This window comes from Conger conger, chromosome 5, assembly GCF_963514075.1.
Source record: "Conger conger chromosome 5, fConCon1.1, whole genome shotgun sequence".
In the NCBI taxonomy this organism is placed as follows: Eukaryota; Metazoa; Chordata; class Actinopteri; order Anguilliformes; family Congridae; genus Conger; species Conger conger.
Window position 1 is genome coordinate 53,909,468 of NC_083764.1, and position 22,442 is coordinate 53,931,909.

The 22,442-nt window shown below is 41.9% G+C and overlaps 1 protein-coding gene across 2 annotated transcripts in view; it reads right to left on the reverse strand.

Moving 5' to 3' along the window:
* The window catches only part of uggt1 (UDP-glucose glycoprotein glucosyltransferase 1), a 33,472-nt gene extending 20,857 nt beyond the window's left edge, over window positions 1–12,615 (reverse strand). For both annotated transcript variants that reach the window (XM_061243342.1, XM_061243341.1), the window contains exons 1-14: window positions 12,556–12,615; window positions 11,462–11,597; window positions 11,169–11,248; window positions 10,516–10,646; window positions 9,657–9,769; window positions 8,107–8,281; window positions 7,204–7,300; window positions 6,628–6,706; window positions 6,112–6,212; window positions 4,919–5,018; window positions 3,745–3,805; window positions 2,571–2,662; window positions 2,252–2,402; window positions 1,190–1,309 (exon numbers count right to left, since the gene is read on the reverse strand). In XM_061243342.1, the coding sequence (XP_061099326.1) occupies window positions 1,190–1,309; window positions 2,252–2,402; window positions 2,571–2,662; window positions 3,745–3,805; window positions 4,919–5,018; window positions 6,112–6,212; window positions 6,628–6,706; window positions 7,204–7,300; window positions 8,107–8,281; window positions 9,657–9,769; window positions 10,516–10,646; window positions 11,169–11,248; window positions 11,462–11,597; window positions 12,556–12,589 (1,470 nt within the window). In that variant the 5' untranslated portion in view covers window positions 12,590–12,615. The remainder of the gene's footprint in view (window positions 1–1,189; window positions 1,310–2,251; window positions 2,403–2,570; window positions 2,663–3,744; window positions 3,806–4,918; window positions 5,019–6,111; window positions 6,213–6,627; window positions 6,707–7,203; window positions 7,301–8,106; window positions 8,282–9,656; window positions 9,770–10,515; window positions 10,647–11,168; window positions 11,249–11,461; window positions 11,598–12,555) is intronic.
* Window positions 12,616–22,442: the final 9,827 nt, after the last annotated feature.

The following is a 22,442-nucleotide window of genomic DNA, read 5'->3' on the forward strand; positions in this document are numbered from 1 at the left end:
CACAATATACACCCAGTGACCACTTTATTAGCCAATTATGAGACTTTTTATTGATTTATTTTAAACTTTTTGGTCTTCTGCTGCTTTATTCCATCTACGTCAAGGTTCAACGTGTTGTGAATTCAGAGATGCTCTTCTGCATACCACTATTGTAACGCATGGTTATTTCAGTTACTATCACCTTCCTGTCAGCTTGAACCAGTCTGGCCATTCTCCTCTAACCACTCTCATTATCAAGGCGTTTTCACCCACAGAACTGCTGCTCACTGAATGTTGTTTGTCTTTCACTGAAAATTGGTTAAAGACAACACTAAATCAACACAGAAAAGGCCATATTTGCAAATTGCGATCCTCCTTTAATGCATAAAATGAGCAAACAATTACTCCTGCGTATAAAACCGTACCGCCCAAAGACACACTTTGGTACTATATTTAATTGAATACACCAAATGTTTTTTAAAAAAAGGTTTGCAGCAGCATCTAACCGTCAAGGTAAAATGAGACGCACGAAGCCCCGCTCAATAATGAGGTAATAAATCAAAGTGATATTTAACACCCAGAAAGCAAATCGGCCCTGACTGAACGAGGCGATGAGATTTTACACCGCTTTACTTTCATCCTCCCGTGGCTTTGACAGGCATTATGCTACCGATTCGCTGCAACAACCAAAAGTCAGTGTCAACAAGTATTTTAGTCTTATATATTTTAGTCTTATTTCTCAGCCTCATAACGGCTTCCATGACAGTCATTGTCAACTCTGGGCCTCAAACGGTGGGTTGACAAATGGCAATAACAGACTGCAAAGGCAATCAAAAGCCTTGAAACAAGACTGGATACAGAAAGCTTTCTTATATCTGCACCAAGGAAGCGATTGAATACACAAAAATGATTCTGCAAAAAAGACAAACATATTGCCAGAGGAGAAACTATTACTAATTTCAAGATTTGCCAGTGGGGAAAGAAAAGGACTTGCCAAGCAAAGAGCAACTTTAAACAAGCTAATATTTTCTACTTAAGACTAAGTCTCAGTACAAGACTAAAACACCCGTTAAGACGAGATTCCTTTGCAGTGTTTGCATGCTGTAACATCGAGCACTCTTCACCAACAGCCAGATAAGAGAACATCTGGAAAAAAAACACTTAGGTTCCAAAGTGCCTGTGGTAAGCTGCAGATTTGCTGCGCACTCACAAAGTTGTGGAAGTTCTTGCGGATCTGACGGATGACCCCTGGGAAGGTGGGTCGGAGAAGCTCCTGCACGTTGGAGGGCCAGGAGCTGTACCGGCCATCTGTCTCCAAATTGTTGATCCACTGGGAAGACGGGGAAAGAAAGAAAGAGAGAGAATGAACCATGGCCTGTGGTCACAAGTATCATTACATTACATTTACATAGCATTATATAAAAATAGTTATTTTGCAGATGCGTTTATCCAAAGTGACTTACAGTTGATTAGACTAATCAACCCCCGAAGCAATGTGCAGTTAAGAGCCTTGCTCAAGGGCACAAGAGCTGCAGGTCATAACAGGTCTATTCTACACTTCAATTCCCATAGAGAGAAGATAGAGGCCACAACAGAAGGCAGAGACAGTAAGAGAAAACAAGGACACTAACAGAGGACAAAGAAAGTAACTGGAGAGACAATAAGCGATGTTGTCAGACACTGTAATATCCTACTCCTACCAAACTACACATCTCGCAACACTCATTTCTTCCAAAGGTTTCCGTGGTTCCCATGCGCACATTTCCATACAGAGTGGGAATGGCGGGCCCTCCACTAACTTCAAACATTAATTAACATAAATTAAACAACGCGTCTCAATGGTCATTGTTAAGAGAAAAGCCAGTGTGAATACACCTCAAATATTGTAGTTGTTATATGAAAAATCTTAAAGATTGGAAAAAAGATTTAAAAGATTTAACCCCTTATGGGTAGATAGAACCTGCACGTTACAACTCCCTGAACAGAGGAGTGTAACCTGCACGTTACATCTCCCTTAACAGACGGATGTGACCTGCGGGATACATCTGCCTTAACAGACAGATGCGACGTCAACATTGTATTCGATCATATGACTCTTTTTCAAGACACGACCGTTGAAATGCATTGTGCTTCCTAAGCCTTTCTATGGCTTTTCTATAGGGCGCCTTAGTCCATAACGGGTTAAGTTTATGTTCAATAAACTAGCCAGAAGCAGAGTTAGGGACTCGTAGCTCCTGTACTTCATAAAGGAAGGCGGGGGGGGGGCGCTCACGTTGATGGCAGGGCTGCGGATGTCCACGGCGTAGTCTGAGTCGGACGGCTGCACGTTGAGCTTGAGGATGTCGTGGATCATGCGCGCCTCAATGTGAAGGCTCTGCAGCCCCTCCATCACACGCGCCTCGTTCCTCAGAACGTCAAAAATGCTGAGGAGAAGAGGGCTTATCAGAACACACTCTCACACTCTCACACTCTCACACTCTCACACTCTCACACTCTCACACTCTCACACTCTCACACTCTCACACTCTCACACTCTCACACTCCCACACTCCCACACTCCCACACTCCCACACTCCCACACTAAACCTTACCTGAAGATGTCCTGTCCATCCAGATCAATGTGCAGGCCATTGATGAACAGGGCAGAGTCTCCTGGCTGCAGGCCTAGGGTTCCCTTGAAGTACTGAAGAAGCATGAACCAATTACTTCAAATATCTTTCAAAATTATTCACTAAAAGGTTACAGTGGTATCACAATTTGTACACCAGGATCAGGACCCTGCCCCAATACACATGCTGTGCATAGATTTTACCCTCTATGCACCATAATAATAGCTTCCATGCACACACGTGTACAGAGAATATAACATGAAAACTTTATCCTATATTCGTAAACTTGTTACAAGTTTCAGGATAACATTATTTTGTCCGATTTTTACATTTCTGTTGCATACAATGTTATTACAAATTCCAAAACAAACAATCTTACAAGCAATAAATCTAACCTAATGTGATATTCAATTACAGCCTACATGCCTTAGGCAATGGCAACATGATTAAAAATTATGATCGAAAATCAAAATGATCATTACTGAGGAAATGTATAAAAACGGAATATCTAATAAGTCTAAAAGGTCTAAACATCACATATATGGCAGAAGTATATATAGGTACACATTTTCCTACTCATTTTCTAATTTATCAGTCAGTTCACATATCTGCATATAACAGAAAGATGAATGTTCCAGAAGAGAAAAAGCATGCAATTTGTCATGTGTCGGGTCACGCAATTACAGCTAGAAATGAAAAACGGACACATTACAACTTCTCATTAAGGTGAGGCAAAATTACTCCAATCAATAACAAACAACAATGTCCGCAACAGCGACCGGAACGCAAAATGAATTGCAAACACCATAATTACGCCATTAGGTTTCCGAGGAAGCAAAGTTAATATATGTTTAGGCAATTTCAAATAAAGGGGGAGGGTGCGGGGACAAAACAATGAGGTGTTTCTCCAACGCCTCAGTCTGAAACATTCCCTGGGAACAGATTTCTTTTCACCGCTGACGTTGTTAACAAGTCGCCAAAAAAAGAAGTTTGTCACTTTCCCATGTGCGAGACATAATTCAACCACATATGCGTTTGTGAAATTTACTCGATGCAAATTTGCGCTTGGAAAATGACACAATAATGGCACTTCTGAGGAAACCTTGTTTTGACTTGAGATGTTCTTGAATCATAACTTTGAATTGTCAACACTTACTTTCTGGTTTTCTTCCACCTCCTTCCGAATCTCAGAGTTCACCACGGTTCTTGTTATGGATCTAAAAAGGATAGAGAAAGGGGAGAAAAATAGACAAAAAAAAGTTTTGGAGACAAAACTGGCTTTGTACATGGATCTGACCATCATATTCACAATAAATTATTGGGTTTGAATCCACTGCAGTGTACTGCTGGCTTTAAAAATTTTTTTTTACCAACAGTCTCTCCCAAATGCACACTACTAGTCCATGGAGGTGCATGTGAAAATTACCTGCATGTGATTACACAAACCAAAAATAGTGCACACACATGCACAAAGCAGAAAGTAATTTCCTTTTTCATATTCAGACCATCCATTAAAACAGCTGGTCGTTTAACAAACTCAGATGTAGTACTTTCTTAAACAATACTACAGCAGTGCCCTGCTGAGAAGTAAGTTTAATTTAGAATGTAAACCATAACTAACATTACATTGTCAAACGCACTGCACTTTTTGAAAGAATAAAATTTTCCTATAAAATTGCGATAGTTCGCAAAGTGAGATTGTTCCTCTCACGTCGCTGACAGACCATTTATCACATCACATTAATTAGTCACTTCCTCCACCCTTCCACCGCCCATCATCACCTTTTCTTTCACTGACTTACAATCACATTCCTCTTCAAGTCACTAGCTCACGACATACATTTTAGAAAATAATTTAAAATAGTTTTTTAGCTCCCCCCCTCCTTTCTTCTGCTCAACTCCTGCTCTAAATTATCTCCATACACACGTGTGGGGATAATTTAGAATGACAATGTAATGTTAGTTATTGTTTACACCCACAATGCAATTTTTGAAAGTCAGATTTTCCTTTAAGATTCCGATCGTCCTAGTATTGCGAGACAGTTCCTCTTGCCAAGATCGACTGAAGCGCTGTACCATCCTCAATGTAATAATAATACAAAATAAAAAAATAAAAATAAATAATATTATTAATTATATTTAAAAAATTGCATTTATATTGCGCTTTTCCCACACTCAAAGCGCATTACAGTGACGAGACAAACCTGCGTCAACCACCACCAATGTATACACCCGTGAGGCATGGCAGCCATTTTGTGGCAGAATAACACATCAGCCGAGGTGGAGATTGAGAGTGAATGTTGCGCAGCACAGGGGAGCGTGAACAGTACCTGGCCTTGGTGGGGAAGTTCTGACTCAGGTCCCTCATGACCGTGAGGGCGTCCACAGCGGGGGCGGCCAGGATGCGTGCAGCCGTCTGGTAGCTCAGGTCTGAGGGAGGATGCGAGGTGTCACAGAAAAAAAAAAACGGCCATGATGAGTCGGCAGTACAATGAGTCGGCCATGATGTCACGGAGACACAGCCACAGGGAGGCCAGAGTGTTACACACTCAAAACTGTTGAAATACTTTAATAAACAAATAAATAAAACAATTGGTTAAAACTGAGAGAGAGAGAGAGAGAGAGAGAGAGAGAGAGAGACAGAGAGAGACAGAGAGACAGAGAAAGAGCCACACTCTCACTGAGACACACTCACAGACAGTCAGTGTCACAGACGCAGACAGGTTAAGACATATTTGGAGGACCAGTCACAGCGTCAGACAGCCAGTGTCACAGCCCGTGAAACAGACAGGCTCTGAGATCTACAATCTGACAGCCACGGTGAAAAGGAGTCACACGGACACAGAGGCATAGATTACAGCATCGTTACAGGGGAAAATGAGGAAGCTCATCGGCGGCCGTCTCGTACACGCCACTGAAATAACCCTAATTGCACGGCATAAATGTTGTGCTCACTGAGGCACGTGATAAGCCTGGCGAGTTGTTTACTCGGCAAACAGCGCCAAGGATAATTAATAACAGAGCAGCAGCGCCAAGGCCCTGTGTTCTCACTTCCCACAGCAGAGGAATCTTTGAGACACAGGAAGTGCCATGGAAGTGTAGGATAAGAATGCACACAGAGCCAAAATGGTGACCCATGCCAGTGTTTCCCTGTGGCTGTTACCCAGGGATGAGGTTATAGAGACAGAGAGGTCTGTACAAATGACAAGTATGATCAAAAAGGCCTGGACAATATAATGAGGAACATGGGTGGCAGTACTGTAGGGTACTTTATAAAATTACACAGAATTATTTTCCAAGCACTTTTTCCAACTACAGTTTGGTACATTTTCTCTACATTCACAAACCATTTTCGCACCCATGTACCTGAATGCTTTCTCTCATGGAAGCTAGCTGGTCAAAGAAGTCACACAGGTGCAGTACGTTGGTACAGAACAGAACAAAACAAACTTGTATGAATTTCTAAAACTGAAGTCATTCTGTACCGAACTGCTAGCCTTGGCGGGCAGGTCGTCCAACCCACCTTGCATTTGCCACACCTTGAGCGGGGCCATTTCATTGGTGCTCTCCACCAGGTGTTTGCGTAGCTCCTTCAACTGTTCCTTCAACGCCGGGTACAGCGTTCTAAAGGGGGGGGGGGAGAGAACGAGTGCAATGAGACATAAAGCAAAAGAGAAAATAGCATGGGAGGAGGAGATAGATAAGTGATGGTGAGAAAGAGGAAAGAGTGCCAGAGAGGAGAAATGAGGCAGTGACCGAAGCCGGAAGGACAGAAACCGTGAGAAAGAGACAGCCGGGGGGGGACACAGGGACTCTGTGGCATTTCTGAGGAATTATGAATATGAATATCATGACTACAGAAATGATTATGGTATAATTCAGTGACTTGGTTTAGAACTTCTAATTATGTTACTCAGGAAAAGACAATGAATATGGATATAAAAGGATGATATCTCCTGGCAGAACACAGAAGTCAAATGAACTGAAGAAGCCCAGAGCTGCCAGGTCACATGAGGAAAGCGATACGGTCGATGCTCACTTCAGTTTCCCAAAGAGAAATCCCTGGACCTCATCGACAGGGTCATTCTCTCCAATCAGGGTCGCGTTCACATCTGCGCCTGGATGATTAAAAATATATAAATATGCTGAAACCTTAAAATATATCTGCAAGAAGAAATTATGGGGCTCAAGCACTCACAGCTACAATTAAGAAAATTAAGATACAACCAGCAAATAATGGACTAAAGGGCCTTGTGTTGATGTTGGTTGCCATTCCTGTGCATTCTCTACATTTTGTACATAAAAAGAATAATTTTATCTTATGGCACCCAGTTCTATTAACTTGGATGTATATACTCAGCAAAGATGAACTTCACAGGTCAATGTGTTCCTTTTGTTTGGTTTATAAAAAAGTGAGGACTAATACGGTACAGAATCTGGTCCAGATATACAATATAAATGTCAGTAAAATCAGTCGCACTGACAAAAAAAATTTTTTTGATTAAGAATGGCCTGCCTGTTACTGTATTATGGGTCTTTGAGGCAAATGTGCAAGTCATGATGATTACAGAGATGATTCTTGCTTTGAGTTAGGAATCCTAATAACAGAACTCACCTTGGACCTGAGTGTCATCCTTGGCTTTGTACTCCTGGTTCTTAATAGCCAGCTCAACACCGTAACCAGAGAGGAACACTTTGCTGCCGCTGGGACTCTGACAGAGAGAAAAGCACCTGATCACTACACACACAATACATTTAATGAAAACGGACATTGGCTCAGGAGTGAGGAGCGGTCCTCTGGCAGTCGGAAGCTTGCCGGTTTGATCACCTGCCCTGGGTGTGTCGAAGTGTCCCTGAGCAAGACACCTAACCCCCAAATGCTCCCAACGATGAGCACACAATATGGCCTATGGCCGTCGGTGAGTGAGTGTGAGAGTGTGTGTGTGAGTGTGCGTGTGTGTGTGTGTGTGTGTGTGTGAGAATGAGAGCCATCAATTGTAAAGCGCTTTGGATAAAAGCACTACACAAACGCAGGCCATTTACAATTTACATTTAATGTACCAGAGCGCAACTGTGTTTTAGAGCGTGGTCTCAAACTCAGTGCCACGGATGACCGGCCCGTGTGTATGCTGCTTTGTCTTCCAGACTCACATCTTAATTATATAATCAGTACAATTATTTGAGGAATTACGTTAGGTTTGCACATAATGTATATAAAGTGAAATGTGTCATTTGTGGCATCTAATTACCAACTGTTACTTATATTCTGTGATTTAATGCGTTTAAATGCATATGGCCGAACGGGTAACTGGAATCAATTAAGGCAGCATTAATTGGTAGAAATGAAAACCTGCGTACACACGACCTCTGCTTCCGAGTGAATCATGAATGTTGACCAGAAACGCCACTTAAGGTGCCATAGAAACATGCCATCTATTAGCATTTATTAGAGCAGAGCCCTTTTTGAGAAGGACCTGGACCCAGGGGAGGAGAGGAGCAGCAGGAAGAAGACGCTCACCGCCAGGAAGTGACGCAGGACGTATGTGATCTCTCCCTTGTTGGCCTTTGACAACATCAGCTGGTGGAATTTGGCGAATTCCTTACTGCCCACTTCGGCGTAAAGGATGGTGACCGGAGCATCCGGGTTGGACGTGGGAAATCTGTGGTCCCCTTTGAATAGGGGTGGCTTCGGCCTGAGGACAGAGTTGGCGACATCACAACACTGTGCCGTTCGCAAGCAATATATAGAAAATTCAGAAAACAGAAAATTCTACCTGCATTAAACATCTGCATTAAAACATGTGAATTTGTTATGACTATTATTAATAATAGAGAGTCAGGGAACTAAGTCCTCATTCACTCTTTGGCCATGGGAAACTTCAAAGAGCTAGCTCACAGTGGTCTGCAGATAAGAAAAGGAGCAGGACCGGGGAGGGTCAGCCATTGGAGGTGTGTATTGGATGTGTGTGTGTGTGTGTGTCTCTCTGTCTGTCTCAATGGGGGTAGCCTAGCAAACTTCACGCTGGTGTCTCTCATACTATTAAAATTCCAGATCTTAAAAATGGTTAATTCATCTACAGCCACTATTTTGGGGATTCTAGATCAGCCCATACCAAAATAAAGCGGAAGCCAGAGTGTCACTCATAATACTCACTCGGAAGGGGTTTATTTCCCTAAATCCTCAAAAAGGGATGTGTTGTATTGTATAGACTGGAATCAAGATATAGCTATAAAGAAATTATTTATTTATTAAAACATGAATTAATATGCATGGGCCAGGGGAAGCAGGGATGTCCCACCCCTGCTTCACTTAGATAAAATGGGCTAGATGTTTTGGCCTGGAAGTTAGCAAGTCCTGCACCTTGCTCTGGCATTCTACATTTCATCCCTGGCCATTTTAGAATATTTGGCTGTTTTTGTGCAGAGTACTGGACATTAAATGAGGGTGTTGACGTTTAAAACTTCTGGATTCAGGAATTGCCATTTTGAACGCATTTTACTTAATTCTCGCTTCCCCAACAACAGCAATGATAATAATGACACATTTATTACATACATTTGCAGAAAACAAACTTTAACAGCTTTAAATGCTTTTAAATACTTTAAAAGGGGGACAGGCATAAAAGTGAGAAATATCATTTCCAGCTCCAAGAGAAAACACAGAAGCAACAAAAGTGGATTAAACAAAGGAATAAAACTCATTATGTCTGGCTAATGCCATCTGCTCAGTAAGATTAATAAGTCTAGAGCAGCCATGCCCAGCCCAGGCCTTGGGGAACCACAGGCACATGGAACTTACATTTCCACATTATAGTCAGGAGTCAGTTAGACCAGTGCTCATCACTCTGGGTCCTGGTTTTTGCCTTAATATCATCAACCAAATCAGACCCAAGAAACCAGGCGAGTCAACAGTGTAATTAACTGCTTTAATTGCCGAATTAAGTGCTGAGTAATAAGAAAAGCCAGCACACCCTGCGGCTCTCCGGGACCAGAAGCGAGGACAACCGGCTTAAGACTCCGGCCACCCTTGGTCTCCGGAGTGAAATTACGCTTTAAAATGTACCGTACCTGTCGAAGGCATTCTCCAGCAAGCCTTTCAAGCTCTCCGGGCTGCAGGATTTTTCCCCGTGGACGCTGAAGAAGGCTCGGCACCCTGCGGGTGGGGGCTCGTTGGAGGCGATCTGTAAAAAGGTGCAGAGCGGCCATTTTAAAATGCCTGCAGGCTGTGCCCACAGCACGGATGTGTGAATGTGTGAATGGAGAGGAGAGCTAAACCTGAGAGTCGTGGGTCTGAATGCCAAGTAGCAACTTGGCTTTACAAAAGGACCTCAGTGGAAGGTTCAGTAGAATTCAAACTCCAGTCTTATCCAAAACCGGCCGGTGTGGGTGCAGATTTTTGTTTTAGCCCAGCACCAAGACACCTGCTCTAAAATGAAAGGTGTATTGCCTGGCTCTCTATTTTTACCCACTGTGTTAACTAAACTTTTTTAATGCAATAATTAATTTATTTATTTATACATTTATATAAAATATATATATATATATTATGTATTCATGAATAATTCCATATAATGCACATCAAGTGTTTTGCCAATTTGTTACAGGGATAGAAAGAGCACTCTCACTGCTTAACACTTTCAGCCATTCCAGGTTTAATAGCTGCCCCTGGGCATACTGCAGAGATCGCCCCCTGTTGGTGGACACTGCTCCGGTGTGGGTACAGCCTTTTCTTTTAGCCCAGCACTACGACACCCGATTCTTACCACGGTCTTGATTGCAGGGCTATGACATATCCGGCCCCCGCACCGGCCCTTTTGGGATAAGACTGGACACTCCTGTTCTAATTACAGCTGGAATGGCAGCAGCCGCTGAGTGGTATTCCCATCGCTCCTTCATAACAGTTGAGAGGGAGGCTGTCGGCTCTGACCTGCTGGAAGGAGTGGACGGTGGCCGAGTAGGCCCTCAACGACAGGGCGAACTTCAGCAGGTTGAGTTGGATGGGGCTGAGAAGCTGGCCGGCCCTCTTCAGGATCAGATGGTAGTAGGACAGATCCGTATCTGCAGGTGGGAGGAGACCTCAAGGAGTTACACTAGTGCTCTCTAGACCTCTCGTGGTCATTTCCAACTGATGCAAACTGAATGAAGTTAAATTGAATTAAGTGCTGAGTACCAACAAAACCTGCAGACGCCGGACCCTTACATTAGACACTGACAGAATAGAGCAGCCCATATCTCAGCAGCATTTGAGATACTCAAACCACCCTGTCTGGCAACAACAATCCACCTTCAAAGTCACTAAGATCACATTTTGTCCCCCATTCTGATGGTTGATGTGAACATTACCTGATACATGACCGTAAGCATTGCTGCCAAACGATTGGCTCATTAGATAATCACATGAATAAGTAGGTAGCAGTTTATGTTGCAGAACATATTTTTCTTAGATTCCCAATTCAGACTGATGGTGAACTACAGTGCTTTGACCATTATTTTCCTTGCATTTCATCCCTGTACAGGTTACCATCATGTCTGCAAAGGCTGTCTGCAAAGCAAATGACCCAAGGGAAAAAAAACCTTTACCATCATTATCAATCTCAATGTCCTGATTGAGCTCTACAAAATCCCAGAACTTCTCCTGGCTTTCCTCTGCCAAGAATTCACTGCAAGACAAGGGAAAAGGAGATTAAGGGCAAGCTTTATTATAACACTGTCACCCTGTTTCTCAGAAAGCTTTCACCATTCTCTGCACAAATGTATTTTTCCTTCTTGTACAGCCGCACAGGACATAAACACATTGGACTCACATAAAATGTATTTTTGATAAACAATGACTGTTAGAACTCCAAGCGATGCGTTTTCAGGTCTCTCTTTACCTGGCTTCCAGAAGCAGAGGGGTGGACGGCCATTTTGCTGTAAGAGTTGTTGTCACAGCTTTGGAATCACCACTCACAGTGGCTACTAAGAACCCTGCCAGCAGCACAACAGCAATGCTCATCCTACAACCAGTACCTGTGCCACAGGTTAGAGAGTTAACATTAGTGTTGTTCTTACAATAAACTACAAACATGATGATTACAAGTAACAGAAACAGTAATAGTAGTAGTAGTGTCATATCACATTTCATCATTGTAATAAACATTATTTGATTTTCATGTAATGTGTTATTGTGAAGCAGAACCTTTAAGTGTAAAAATTAAGTAACGAAAATGTTAATTTCCCCCTCAATGCTTCATAGACGAAGGTGGTTGCTATGCTTACACCTGCCCAGACCATAACTAGAAAATAAATATGGCCAGAATTCTAGCCAATTAGGACTGTCAGCGTGGCTCTGAAAGAGGGCTCGACCAATGAGCACGCACCAAAATATACATCCTGGATTGCAACATGACTTCCCTGAATTAGCAAGCTAATTTAGGACCAGTTAACTTGGCAAGCAAACTGGACATTTACAATAGCAAGAAAAATAATAACCCATTTCATGTGTCGGCTAGCTAATGGTGTAACTTAGCTACATCCAGTTCGTACAGTTCGTGAGTCCGTACAGTCATTCATTCGGAATATGGCTAACTGCAGCTTGCAAGCTGTAGCTAATGCTAACTACCAACTCCATTCCACCCTCGGTTTATGATATATGCTAGTACTAGCCACAGGTGTACAAGTAGCAAGCTAGAAAGTAAGTTCATCAATAAAGACAGCTACTGTCATAATGTCACTAACGTCAATTCATAGCTAGCTAATCTGTCGCACAGCCAATGCCAGTGAACCCTTCAAAAGCTACGAAGCGCCAAATGCTAGCGACCAAGATTTAAGAAAGTGAAATTGAAAATACCTCGATTTCACCTATTTTGAAATAGCCTTTCGTTATTTGTCTTTCTCCTTAATGTTTACATACATTGCCAAATCTGGTACAATCTCTACCCGTGTAAGGAGTGCAAATAATCTATTTGATGAATAAAAGATGCCTTACCTACACCGGCTTCCCTGCTACCGAGGGCAGACATGTTTTGAGGGTGCGTAGAGGTCCTACGACTAGGATTTGGGTGGTAAGCCGTTTTGCCAGTTGAAAAATAAATATCATGGTCTCTAATGTTTTCGAACGAATTTGACATTATGATGTCACACTCTGTTTTGATTGAACTGTTAAATTGAATTAAACACAAAATTATAAATTTAATTAAATTAATATGTAGGCACCTCTTTAGACAAAAAGGAACCATTTTGGCTCAAACTAGGTCCAGAATTACAGATGCATACTCTAAGAACAGAACTTATATTTGGCACTCACTGAGCACTTTATTAGGTATTTATTACACTTATTTTTTTTAACTTATTGGTCCTGCTGCTGTAGCCTGCTCCTCTTCTGCATACCACTGTTGTAATGTGTGGTTATTTGCATTACTGTCACCTTTTTGTCAGTCTGGCCCTTCTCCTCTGACCTCTCTCTTTAACAACGCATTTTTCCCGCAGAACTGCTGCTCATTTTTTTGGTTTTTCGCACCATTCTCTGCAAACCCTAGAGACTGCTGTGCATGAAAATCCCAGGAGATCAGCTCATTCTGAGATACTCAAACCACCCTGTCTGGCACCAACAATCATTACAAGTCACATTGATCACATTTCTTCGGGCATTTTGTCCGAAAAACAGCTGAATCTCTTGACTATGTCTGCCTGTTGGCAATGGAAATTCCAACCAATGCCAACCAACGCAAACATACATAAATACACAGTCAGGGTTGCCAACTTTCACACTTTTGGCATGCGAGAAACGCTTTCAGGCTCTGCCTCAGGCTCCCACGCTACCCAAACACATCTCACGCCAATTGATAAATATGCCAAGTTCTCTTAAACTGCTCATACACACAATTTAAGTACAAATCTGTTTTTACAAGTGGTTTTTGCATGTAAATGTAAAAAAAAAATTGTTTATTTTTTCAGCTTTCCTGTGGTTTTCTCAGCTTCTCCTTCTTTTGATAACCTCACCAACTTAAAACAATTTTAAGGCACCGATGTCGCTGGCAGTGATAAGTGTTTTTTTTTTTAAATCTGTGTCAATGGGAATAAACAGCTATGTGCTTCTCCCAATACAGAATGGTAAGAATCTTCAGGCCTTGGAAGGTACACATCACTTGGCTACCTATATCAGTGGCATCAGCTGTGCCATTCTTTCTTTCCCTGTGCCTCACTCGCCCAAATGTCCAGTATAGATGCCACAAGTACTCAGTCTGTTGTGGCTGAAGACACTGTGCCTTGAACTGCTGGTTAGCTACAGATATAGTTCCATTTAGTCATTGAACAGATTATTATCTCCGTAGTGCACATATTATTTAGTGGGAAACAAAGCAACAAGCATTCAGTCCTACTTAAGTGGACTACCTTGTGGAGTATCCGATCAATGAGGCACACTCTGCAGTTCTTTTTTCTTTACATGGCTGACATTGCTAAACCTTCTAAGATTGTTATCTTGAGTCCAGAAGTGTTGCCATAGGCAACATCCTTACAGACCCACTTGGAAATTATCCTATACAAAATACCTCTTATATGAACCTTCCATTATTGACAATAACAACATTTTAACATTGTATATAATATAATTCCAGACAAAAACTATGTTTTAATTGATGGAGATGACTGGTGAAAAGTCAGGGAAGAGTTGTGCTCTTACTTGGCACAAGCTACATTCCAGCACATGCTGCATAGTAATACATGGCTTCTTTACAGATAAAAATGTGCTCACTACTTGGCAGACCAGTGAGGTGGATTTCTGCAACCTTATAATGATATGAAAATTATTTCTCATAAGTTCTCTGGAAAAGTGTTCTTTTATGGATTTGGTTCCCTGGACTCTTGCCATGAAAAGAATAACAAAATTCCCTGAATCGTGTTGTCTGTGCATTTCCAAAATATAGACAAGGTGATGGCCCTCTACTTTCAAATTATATATCCTGTGACCATATTGATTGAAAATGTCACCATGAAAAGAAGGAATGAATGCAAATAAGCCCATGACATTAACCTTCCATCATTCTCTTCTGACACTTGATTGATGAGGTTTGCTGAGAACACACCTAAATGAAGAGACACATCTTTCTCTATTGACACAGTTTGTTACAATACCTGTAGACATTCCTTGGCAATCATTGGCACACCTCTGGTCCTCATGTTGACAAACGGCAATAACAGACTCCAAAGGCAATCAAAGCCCTATAATCAAGGCTAGATATTGAAAGCTTTCCCATACCTGCCCAAAGGAAGTGATTAAATATGCTTGACTAATTAGAAACAGGCAGCACGGATGGTGCAGTGGGTAGCACTGCCGCCTCACAGCAAGGAGGTCCTGGGTTCGAATCCCCGTCGGCCGGGGCCTCTCTGTGTGGAGTTTGCATGTTCTCCCCGTGTCTGCGTGGGTTTCCTCCGGGTACTCCGGTTTCCTCCCACAGTCCAAAGACATGCACGTTAGGCTGATTGGAGAGTCTAAATTGCCCATAGGTATGAGTGTGTGAGTGAATGGTGTGTGTGCCCTGCGATGGACTGGCGACCTGTCCAGGGTGTATTCCTGCCTTTCGCTCAATGTATGCTGGGATAGGCTCCAGCCCCCTGCGACCCTGTTCAGGATAAGCAGGTTGAGATAATGGATGGATGGATGGATAATTAGAAATAGCTGAGAAGCCAACAGTCCGATTACTTTTGGTCCCAAAAAATGTGGACTATGTATACGACGGGATGCAATTCCAACAAGGATCACCCGATGTGGATGAGAATACCCTTATTAATTAAAGTAGACCTTCGGCACTTGTACCTCTTGTACCTCTGTCCAAATACTTGCAGACTGCATTGTATTTCTTCAGCTGCATCCCAGTATTCACCCTGTGGCATTGCAGCACCATATTCTTGGTTTGGCAAACAGTTTACTAGGGTACAGAAACTCACCATAGACTTTAGAGGTTCAAGCCTTTGCTTTGGCATCAGCTGGCTATGATTGTGAGCCAGGTGAAATTAAATGGGTTCTGGATACTGCTGCCTTTGATCCCCTTAAAGACTGGTGTCTGGACTACTTTAATGTATTGCTGGCTGGCTAACCAGTCTGTGCCATCAGGCCATGGCAACTGGTCCTGAATGCTGCTGCCTGCCTGGTCTTCAACCTGCAATGCCACTTGATAACACCCTTGACTGGCTTCTGGTGGTTGCCCGTGTGCAATTCAATCCAGTTTTATCTGTCTAGCACTTTTTTGCAGAAGACTGTCACAAAGATGCTTTACATAGTAGCAGAAGACAAACACCAGACCTGAACCCCCAAAATAGCAAGTGAGACAAAAAAACACTAGTGCGGAGAAAACTCTCAGACTGTGGTGAGAAAAAATGAGAAAAACCTGGCTATAGAGAGGGAACCCATCCACTGCTGGCTGGAACGGTGTAATAGTAGATGGATAGAAACAAAACATGTTTAATTCCATTATAACAAATGGTTTGGACAGGTTATAGTAAGGTTGTATATTTAACTGGGAAAGTAGGAAGTCCAGTTGAGAGGAAAATAGTAAACAGTTTTGAGAGGCATGGTGATGCATCTGTAGCTCCAGGATGTGTCAATGCATGGTAGGAACCAGTGGGGGGAACAGGAACAGGGCTGCAGTGGTCCATAAGCTCAGGGTCGGGGAGGAGCCCCAGGGAAAAAAGGAAAGGTCAGGCACTGTAGAATTTATGGGTACATAGAAAAATGCTGTCGCATGTATAAGACCTTTCTACCTCTGTGCTACAATGAGCATCAGACGTCCTTCATATTAGGCGAAGCTCTGCCACTAAAGTGTCCCGTGCACAAAACGTCAATACCACACGGACCTCCGTGGTGAATAAGGCTGTAGCTAACCTCAGTGGCACCGTTGAGACCTGCTCAGTCCCACCAGTCCCATGTTCAAAATAACTACTAGCCCTCCATGTGAAATCTCCAGAACTATGCACCACTAAACTGTATGACTAACTGAACAGGTACAGGCCACCAGAGACTGTATAACCCAGTCATGTCCCAGTTAAAAGTGTTGCTGTACAGGTATGCTTTGAGCCAAGATTTAAAGGCAGAGAGAGACTGCTCCCTGAATCTCAGTGGGTAAATTGTTCCATAGGAGAAGGCTCTACCGCCTATAGTAATTTAACCCACTCTGGGAACAGAGAGTTAAGATCTCTCACACTGGCTTGCCCAGGCTGTAAATGGTGCTGCCTCTTCCAATCTTCAGACAGTGATTACACCATACACTCCAACCGGACCACTCTGTTCAACAACCTCCCACCAGCTGGCCGTTTCATCCCTTCAAGTCCTGCAGCTGCTCCTCACTACCCCGGCTCCTCTTCTCTACCCTCCTCTCCTGATGGTAAAGCAGCCATCCCCAGTTTGTCAGGAAGGAAGAATCAATGGCAGTTCCCTGCAAATGTGTAAAATCTCATCTTTTCAAATTACAACCCAATTTCATTTAAAATCAAATGTGCTGGAGTACATAGTCAAAACAACAACAAATGTGCTACTGTCTAAAACTCGAAATGCTTACGGACTGCAGTGCATATACACTCGCTGAGCACTTTATTAGGAACACCTGTACACCTATTTATTCATGCAATCATCTAATCAGTCAAGTGTGTGGCAGCAGTGCAATGAATACAGTCATGGAGATACGGGTGAGGAGCTTCAGTTAATGTTCACATCAACCATCAGAATGGGGGAAAAAGGTGACTATGACCATAGAATGATTGTTGGTGCCAGACAGGGTGGTTTGAGGATCTCAGAAACCACTGAGAATAGTGCTGAGAATAATAACAAAAAACATCCAGTGAGCAGCAGTTCTGCAGGCAGAAACGGAGAATGGCCAGACTGGTCAAAGCTGACAGGAAAGTGACAGTAATGTAAATAACCAGACATTATAACAGTGGTATGCAGAAGGGCATCTCTAAACAAGATTTAATGAATCTAAAATATAAGTCTAATAAATACCTAATAAAGTGCTCACTGAGTGTATAAACTAACTTGCAGCTCATGAGGGATGCAGCTTGATGGTGGAATTTGTATTATTGCAACTGTATCTTTCTCTAGCTAATTAGAGTGTAGCGCATGATTCAGCTACAGTGGCTGTTATGTCACATATATATTTGGCAATGTGGCATTTACAGTAAGGAGTTGGAAGGAGCAAGTCCAAACTGGGGAGGAATCATTTTAAAAATGTCTAAAATGTAATGCTCTAAACTGGCTTTCTCAGTTGTAACTCTTAGTCTTGCTTGAGGTTTGACACAAATTCAGCAATTAATAAAATGTTTGGCAATGCCCGGAAAATAAGTCTCTCAAACCACGAGAAAGCCAATTACCGTCTCTCCCACGTTTCACCACTAGAGGGCAAAAGGCAAGTGCTTGTTCATTTCTTGTTTACCGCTCTTTTAATTCAGTCGTTGATTCAGATTTTTTAAAAAGTCCTCCATTAACTATGGTGACAGCGGTGACCTTCCTCCAGGGGCCACACCGTGCTGCTCGTCCGTCAGTGGGTGACACATGGATGAGAAATGGGACGTGGCTTTCAGTAGCTGATGCCGTGGTGGCGACAGGCTGTCAGATATGAAAGGGTACAATAGAGAGGGATTCAGAAATTTCATTTAGCTCCAGAAGATTGTGCCGGGTCTTTCCGGGTCACAGCCTGCACACACACACGAATTGCACAGGGCCTTAATCTTTTGGAATATTAATACAGTTTGCGAATGTGGCGGTTATCCTGGACAACTAATTCTGAAAGCCTGAAGACACAGATGGCACGCATGCATAGCGGGAACACGTAGACCTCGTCCATAGCATCCCCCCCACTGTTGACACATTTCCAGCATTCATCAAAAGTTTGGTCTCATTTTTAGCTGTACAGTACTCTTCTTTGCCACATGCTTTGGGGGCTCTGCTTCACTCCTTAAAGGTGCGCTGTTGCTTTTCGACACTGCCTGCTTTTGCAGCAATGCCCTCTGGACATGTAACTCAGAGAAAGGACACAAATCAGTTTTCTGTGCTTTATTGAGACTGTACAGATGGATTGTGGTTGTCAAAAGTAGGATTCTCAGATTTCCCATGGGCTTGATGGCCCATTGCATACAGCCATAAAGTCGTGCAGGGAGACAGAACTGTTCCCTGTGGGAAGCTATATATGCTAATATATAATAATATATAAGTAAGGTTGAAATTATAAAAGAAACAAACGTTCTAGCACGAAAGTGTTGATATGTACAATATACACTCAGTGGGAACTTTATTAGGTTGACCTGTACACTAGCTTGTTAATGCAAATATTTAATCAGCCAATCATGTGGCGCCAAATAAATGCATAAAAGTAACTTTCAGTCAGTAGCTTAATGAGAGAGGTCAGAGGAGAAGGGCAAGGCTGGCCGCAGCTGACAGGAAGATGACAGGCAACAGCAGCAGAACCAATAAGTAAAAAAAAAAAGTCTAATAAATGCCTAATATAGTGCTCACTGAATATACATACTTGTGGTTTTCAACGATGTCTTGGTGTCTACAGTGCAGTAGGCTACATTACAAAAGTGTTTAGCAGTGTTTTCACATTTTGCTGTCTCAGAACTTAAAATCGTGACACTTTTAAATTGGAATTTATATTTCTGATTGAGACACGAATAAATACAATTTGATAAAGTGTGTGCTCCTTATTTAGTGGTTTAAGGGTCCATAGAAGCATACAGTTTCTCTATAGACCCCAATCTAGCCATTTTAGTGACCCAAGTTACGAACCTATAATAGAACGTACGATAGTCGATAAAAGTTTAACGGACAAGCAAATCATTTGAACTATAAAACTATATACTGAACAGCAAACATATGATCACCATGGAGACGGAAAGCAGCTGCACTTTGGGCAAGGCGCCGGACCGAACCAGCAAGCCTCTGGTTCAGAGACACTGCCGGCTGTTTCCCTTGATCAGCTGCGTAAGAATCAATGGCTGAGTCACCCCGCTCTTCTGAGCAATGAATTCCAACCACCCACTCGCTGATTGGGAGGGCTCAAGAGAAGATGAAATTTCATGCACTTTATCAGGATAATAAGCCTTGCGGGAAAATTTATCACCCAGTATAATACCGACGTCCGCCCCATTTCACGGAGGGACATGAAACAGAGCTGAATGCACAAACATGCTCGCCGCACATACAGTCGATGCATGGACACACACACGGCATCAAACCACAACTACACACAAACGCACGTATACATGCACATACACACCGCATCAAACCAGACAACACACAAACGCACATACACACGCACACAAACACAGACCAAAGACATGCAGCTTAGGGACTACACGTGAATATTAGCGCATTAGTTAACTCTGGCACATTTACATTGAGATGGAAACTGAAAATCTTGATTAATGTGCACTGTCCCTGATAAATAAAATAAAATATAAAAATAAAAACACACACGTAAATGCGCTACAAAAGATTACTACTATATAGATTTAGGGAAAGGAAAATGAGAAAGGCATTTTAGTAAGGCACATATAGCCCTGAAATCAGTGTTACATTCCCTTTGAGTAATGTAAAGGACATATATCGTAAGTTCTTTGATTTGCGTCAAGTGAAAGTCGGAGACTATCTGAAAATATCAGTTTGTTTTCATTAGTCCCAATGCTGGTTTTATCTGCAGTCCTGATTTTTTACTGCCGTTTAGCCAAATGGTGTCTGTAAGCACATTCAAGAGTGAATGCACTAAAAGCTTGGCAAGAACAACAGCTAACATTAATTTCCATAAAGTTTGCACTCGGTGAAACCCATTATATCACTCTGCCTACGAAAACAGGTTCAAAAAGATATATGATCTTTCCATGCCTTCACAGAACCCAGTTCGAAAGTAGACATACTGCAAATAGACTTTATCCAGGGTTAATGCAACTGTCCACATCTGCCAGCAGTCTATTTCGGAAGCTAATGTCTCTGCAACACGATAACCTCCCAACCTCCTTCTCCCTCAGCTGCTTGTCCGAGTATCGCCATTTCAAATTTAGCAGGAATGTTGCGTGTCCTAGATTGGTTTTGCGCAGATCCTGCGCTGTTTAATTCCAGGGTGGCCTCTTTTGATATATAGGGCTTGTATATATTTTCAGGGAGCTCATTAATCACGTGTGATGTGACCTCTCTTTATGCCTCGGGATTTGTAAAAAACCAGAGGAGGAGTCAGAGGTCACAATGCGGCTTGCACAAAATGTAGTTTTCTAAAAAATGAAATGTAAGAAGGGCGGGGGTCTATTGCTGCTGCACTTGAGTAGATAATTCCACAGATTCGCTGAAAGATTTCACCTGCTGCAGATCTGTTCAAGTGTGAGGACATCCTCTTATTTTCTTTTATAGACATTTATTTCTTTATTTTTTTATTTTGGCCCACCACCGCTTCCTCTCCAAAGAGGACAAGAAGATATGTTTTTAGTCCTTCATGTACCAGAATACATCACATACACATCAATATCCCTGACATAAAATCATCATATTCAAGATAAACTATACATTTGCACATTATCACTTTTACTCACTGTCCTCTTACACCACTGCCCATTCCCCCTCCCACTCCCCCTTCAGGAAACAACTTTAGGTATATCTCTATGGTTGCTTATTTACCATATACTTACTGTAAATGCTATGGGCATGTACATATACACATACAGTACATCCAAACTTAACATGCCTATATAGATAGGCATACATGCATACATACAATCACATATACACTCAGTGACCACTTTATTATTGTTAATGCAAATATTTAATCAGCCAATCATGTGGCAGAAACTAAATGCATACAAGCATGCAGACATGGTCAAGAGGTTCAGCTGTTTTTCAGACCAAATGTCGGAATGTGGAAGGCTACAGCAGCAGAAGACCAATAAGCAAAAAAAAAAAGTCAAATAAATACCTAATAAAGTGCTCACTGATACAAGTAAAGTGTACATGTAAATGCTATGGGCATGCACATACATACATACATACATACATACACACTTAACATACATGTGTAGATAGGCATAGTACATGCATACATACAATTACACATATACAGATTTTTTATTATCATTTTAATTCCCAGCTTTCTGCCACTCTCAGTGCACCCCATCCTGTGATTATTTTTATGTACTGTATATAGTATATAGTATAGTATAGTATGTTGTAGAATTCATTGTGCGGCTGAATATATTGTGAAGTGTTCCACCTTTTGCAATGGTAGGTAAACAATTGTTCCTTCATTTTTTTGGATGCTGGGAGTGGCATATTCCAACAATCAGTGTTGTCCCACTCGAGAGAGGCACAAGGGAATGCCCCCAAAGTGTACACAATCATTGTCATCCCACTCATGGGAAGCACAGGGGAAAGGCCCCAAAGTGTTTGTATTTTTGGTTGGTTGTTTTGTGGAATTACAGTACATATTCCCACAATCCATGTCATCCCACTTGAGAGAGGCACAGGGGAAAGGCCCCAAAGTGTTTGTATTATTTGTTTGTTGTGTGGATATATTTCCACGACCACAGTGTTTATTATTTTATTTCTGTATTCTTTTATCTACAATGCGTTGTCTTTGTAATTCTTTGTAATTAGCTTAATGTAAAGCACTATGAGCTACATTTTATGCATAAAAGGTGCAATATAAATACATTTTCTTCTTCTGCTTCTTCTTCTTCTTCTTCTTCTTCTTCTCCTTCTTATTATTATTATTATTATTATTATTAAAAAAATAAGAATTGAATAACGCTGCCTAAACCTAGAAATTCAATAAGATTGCTTTTCAACGCTTAACTTATTCTTTAATATTGAAGTATTTTATTAAAAGCTACAGTACATGTTAG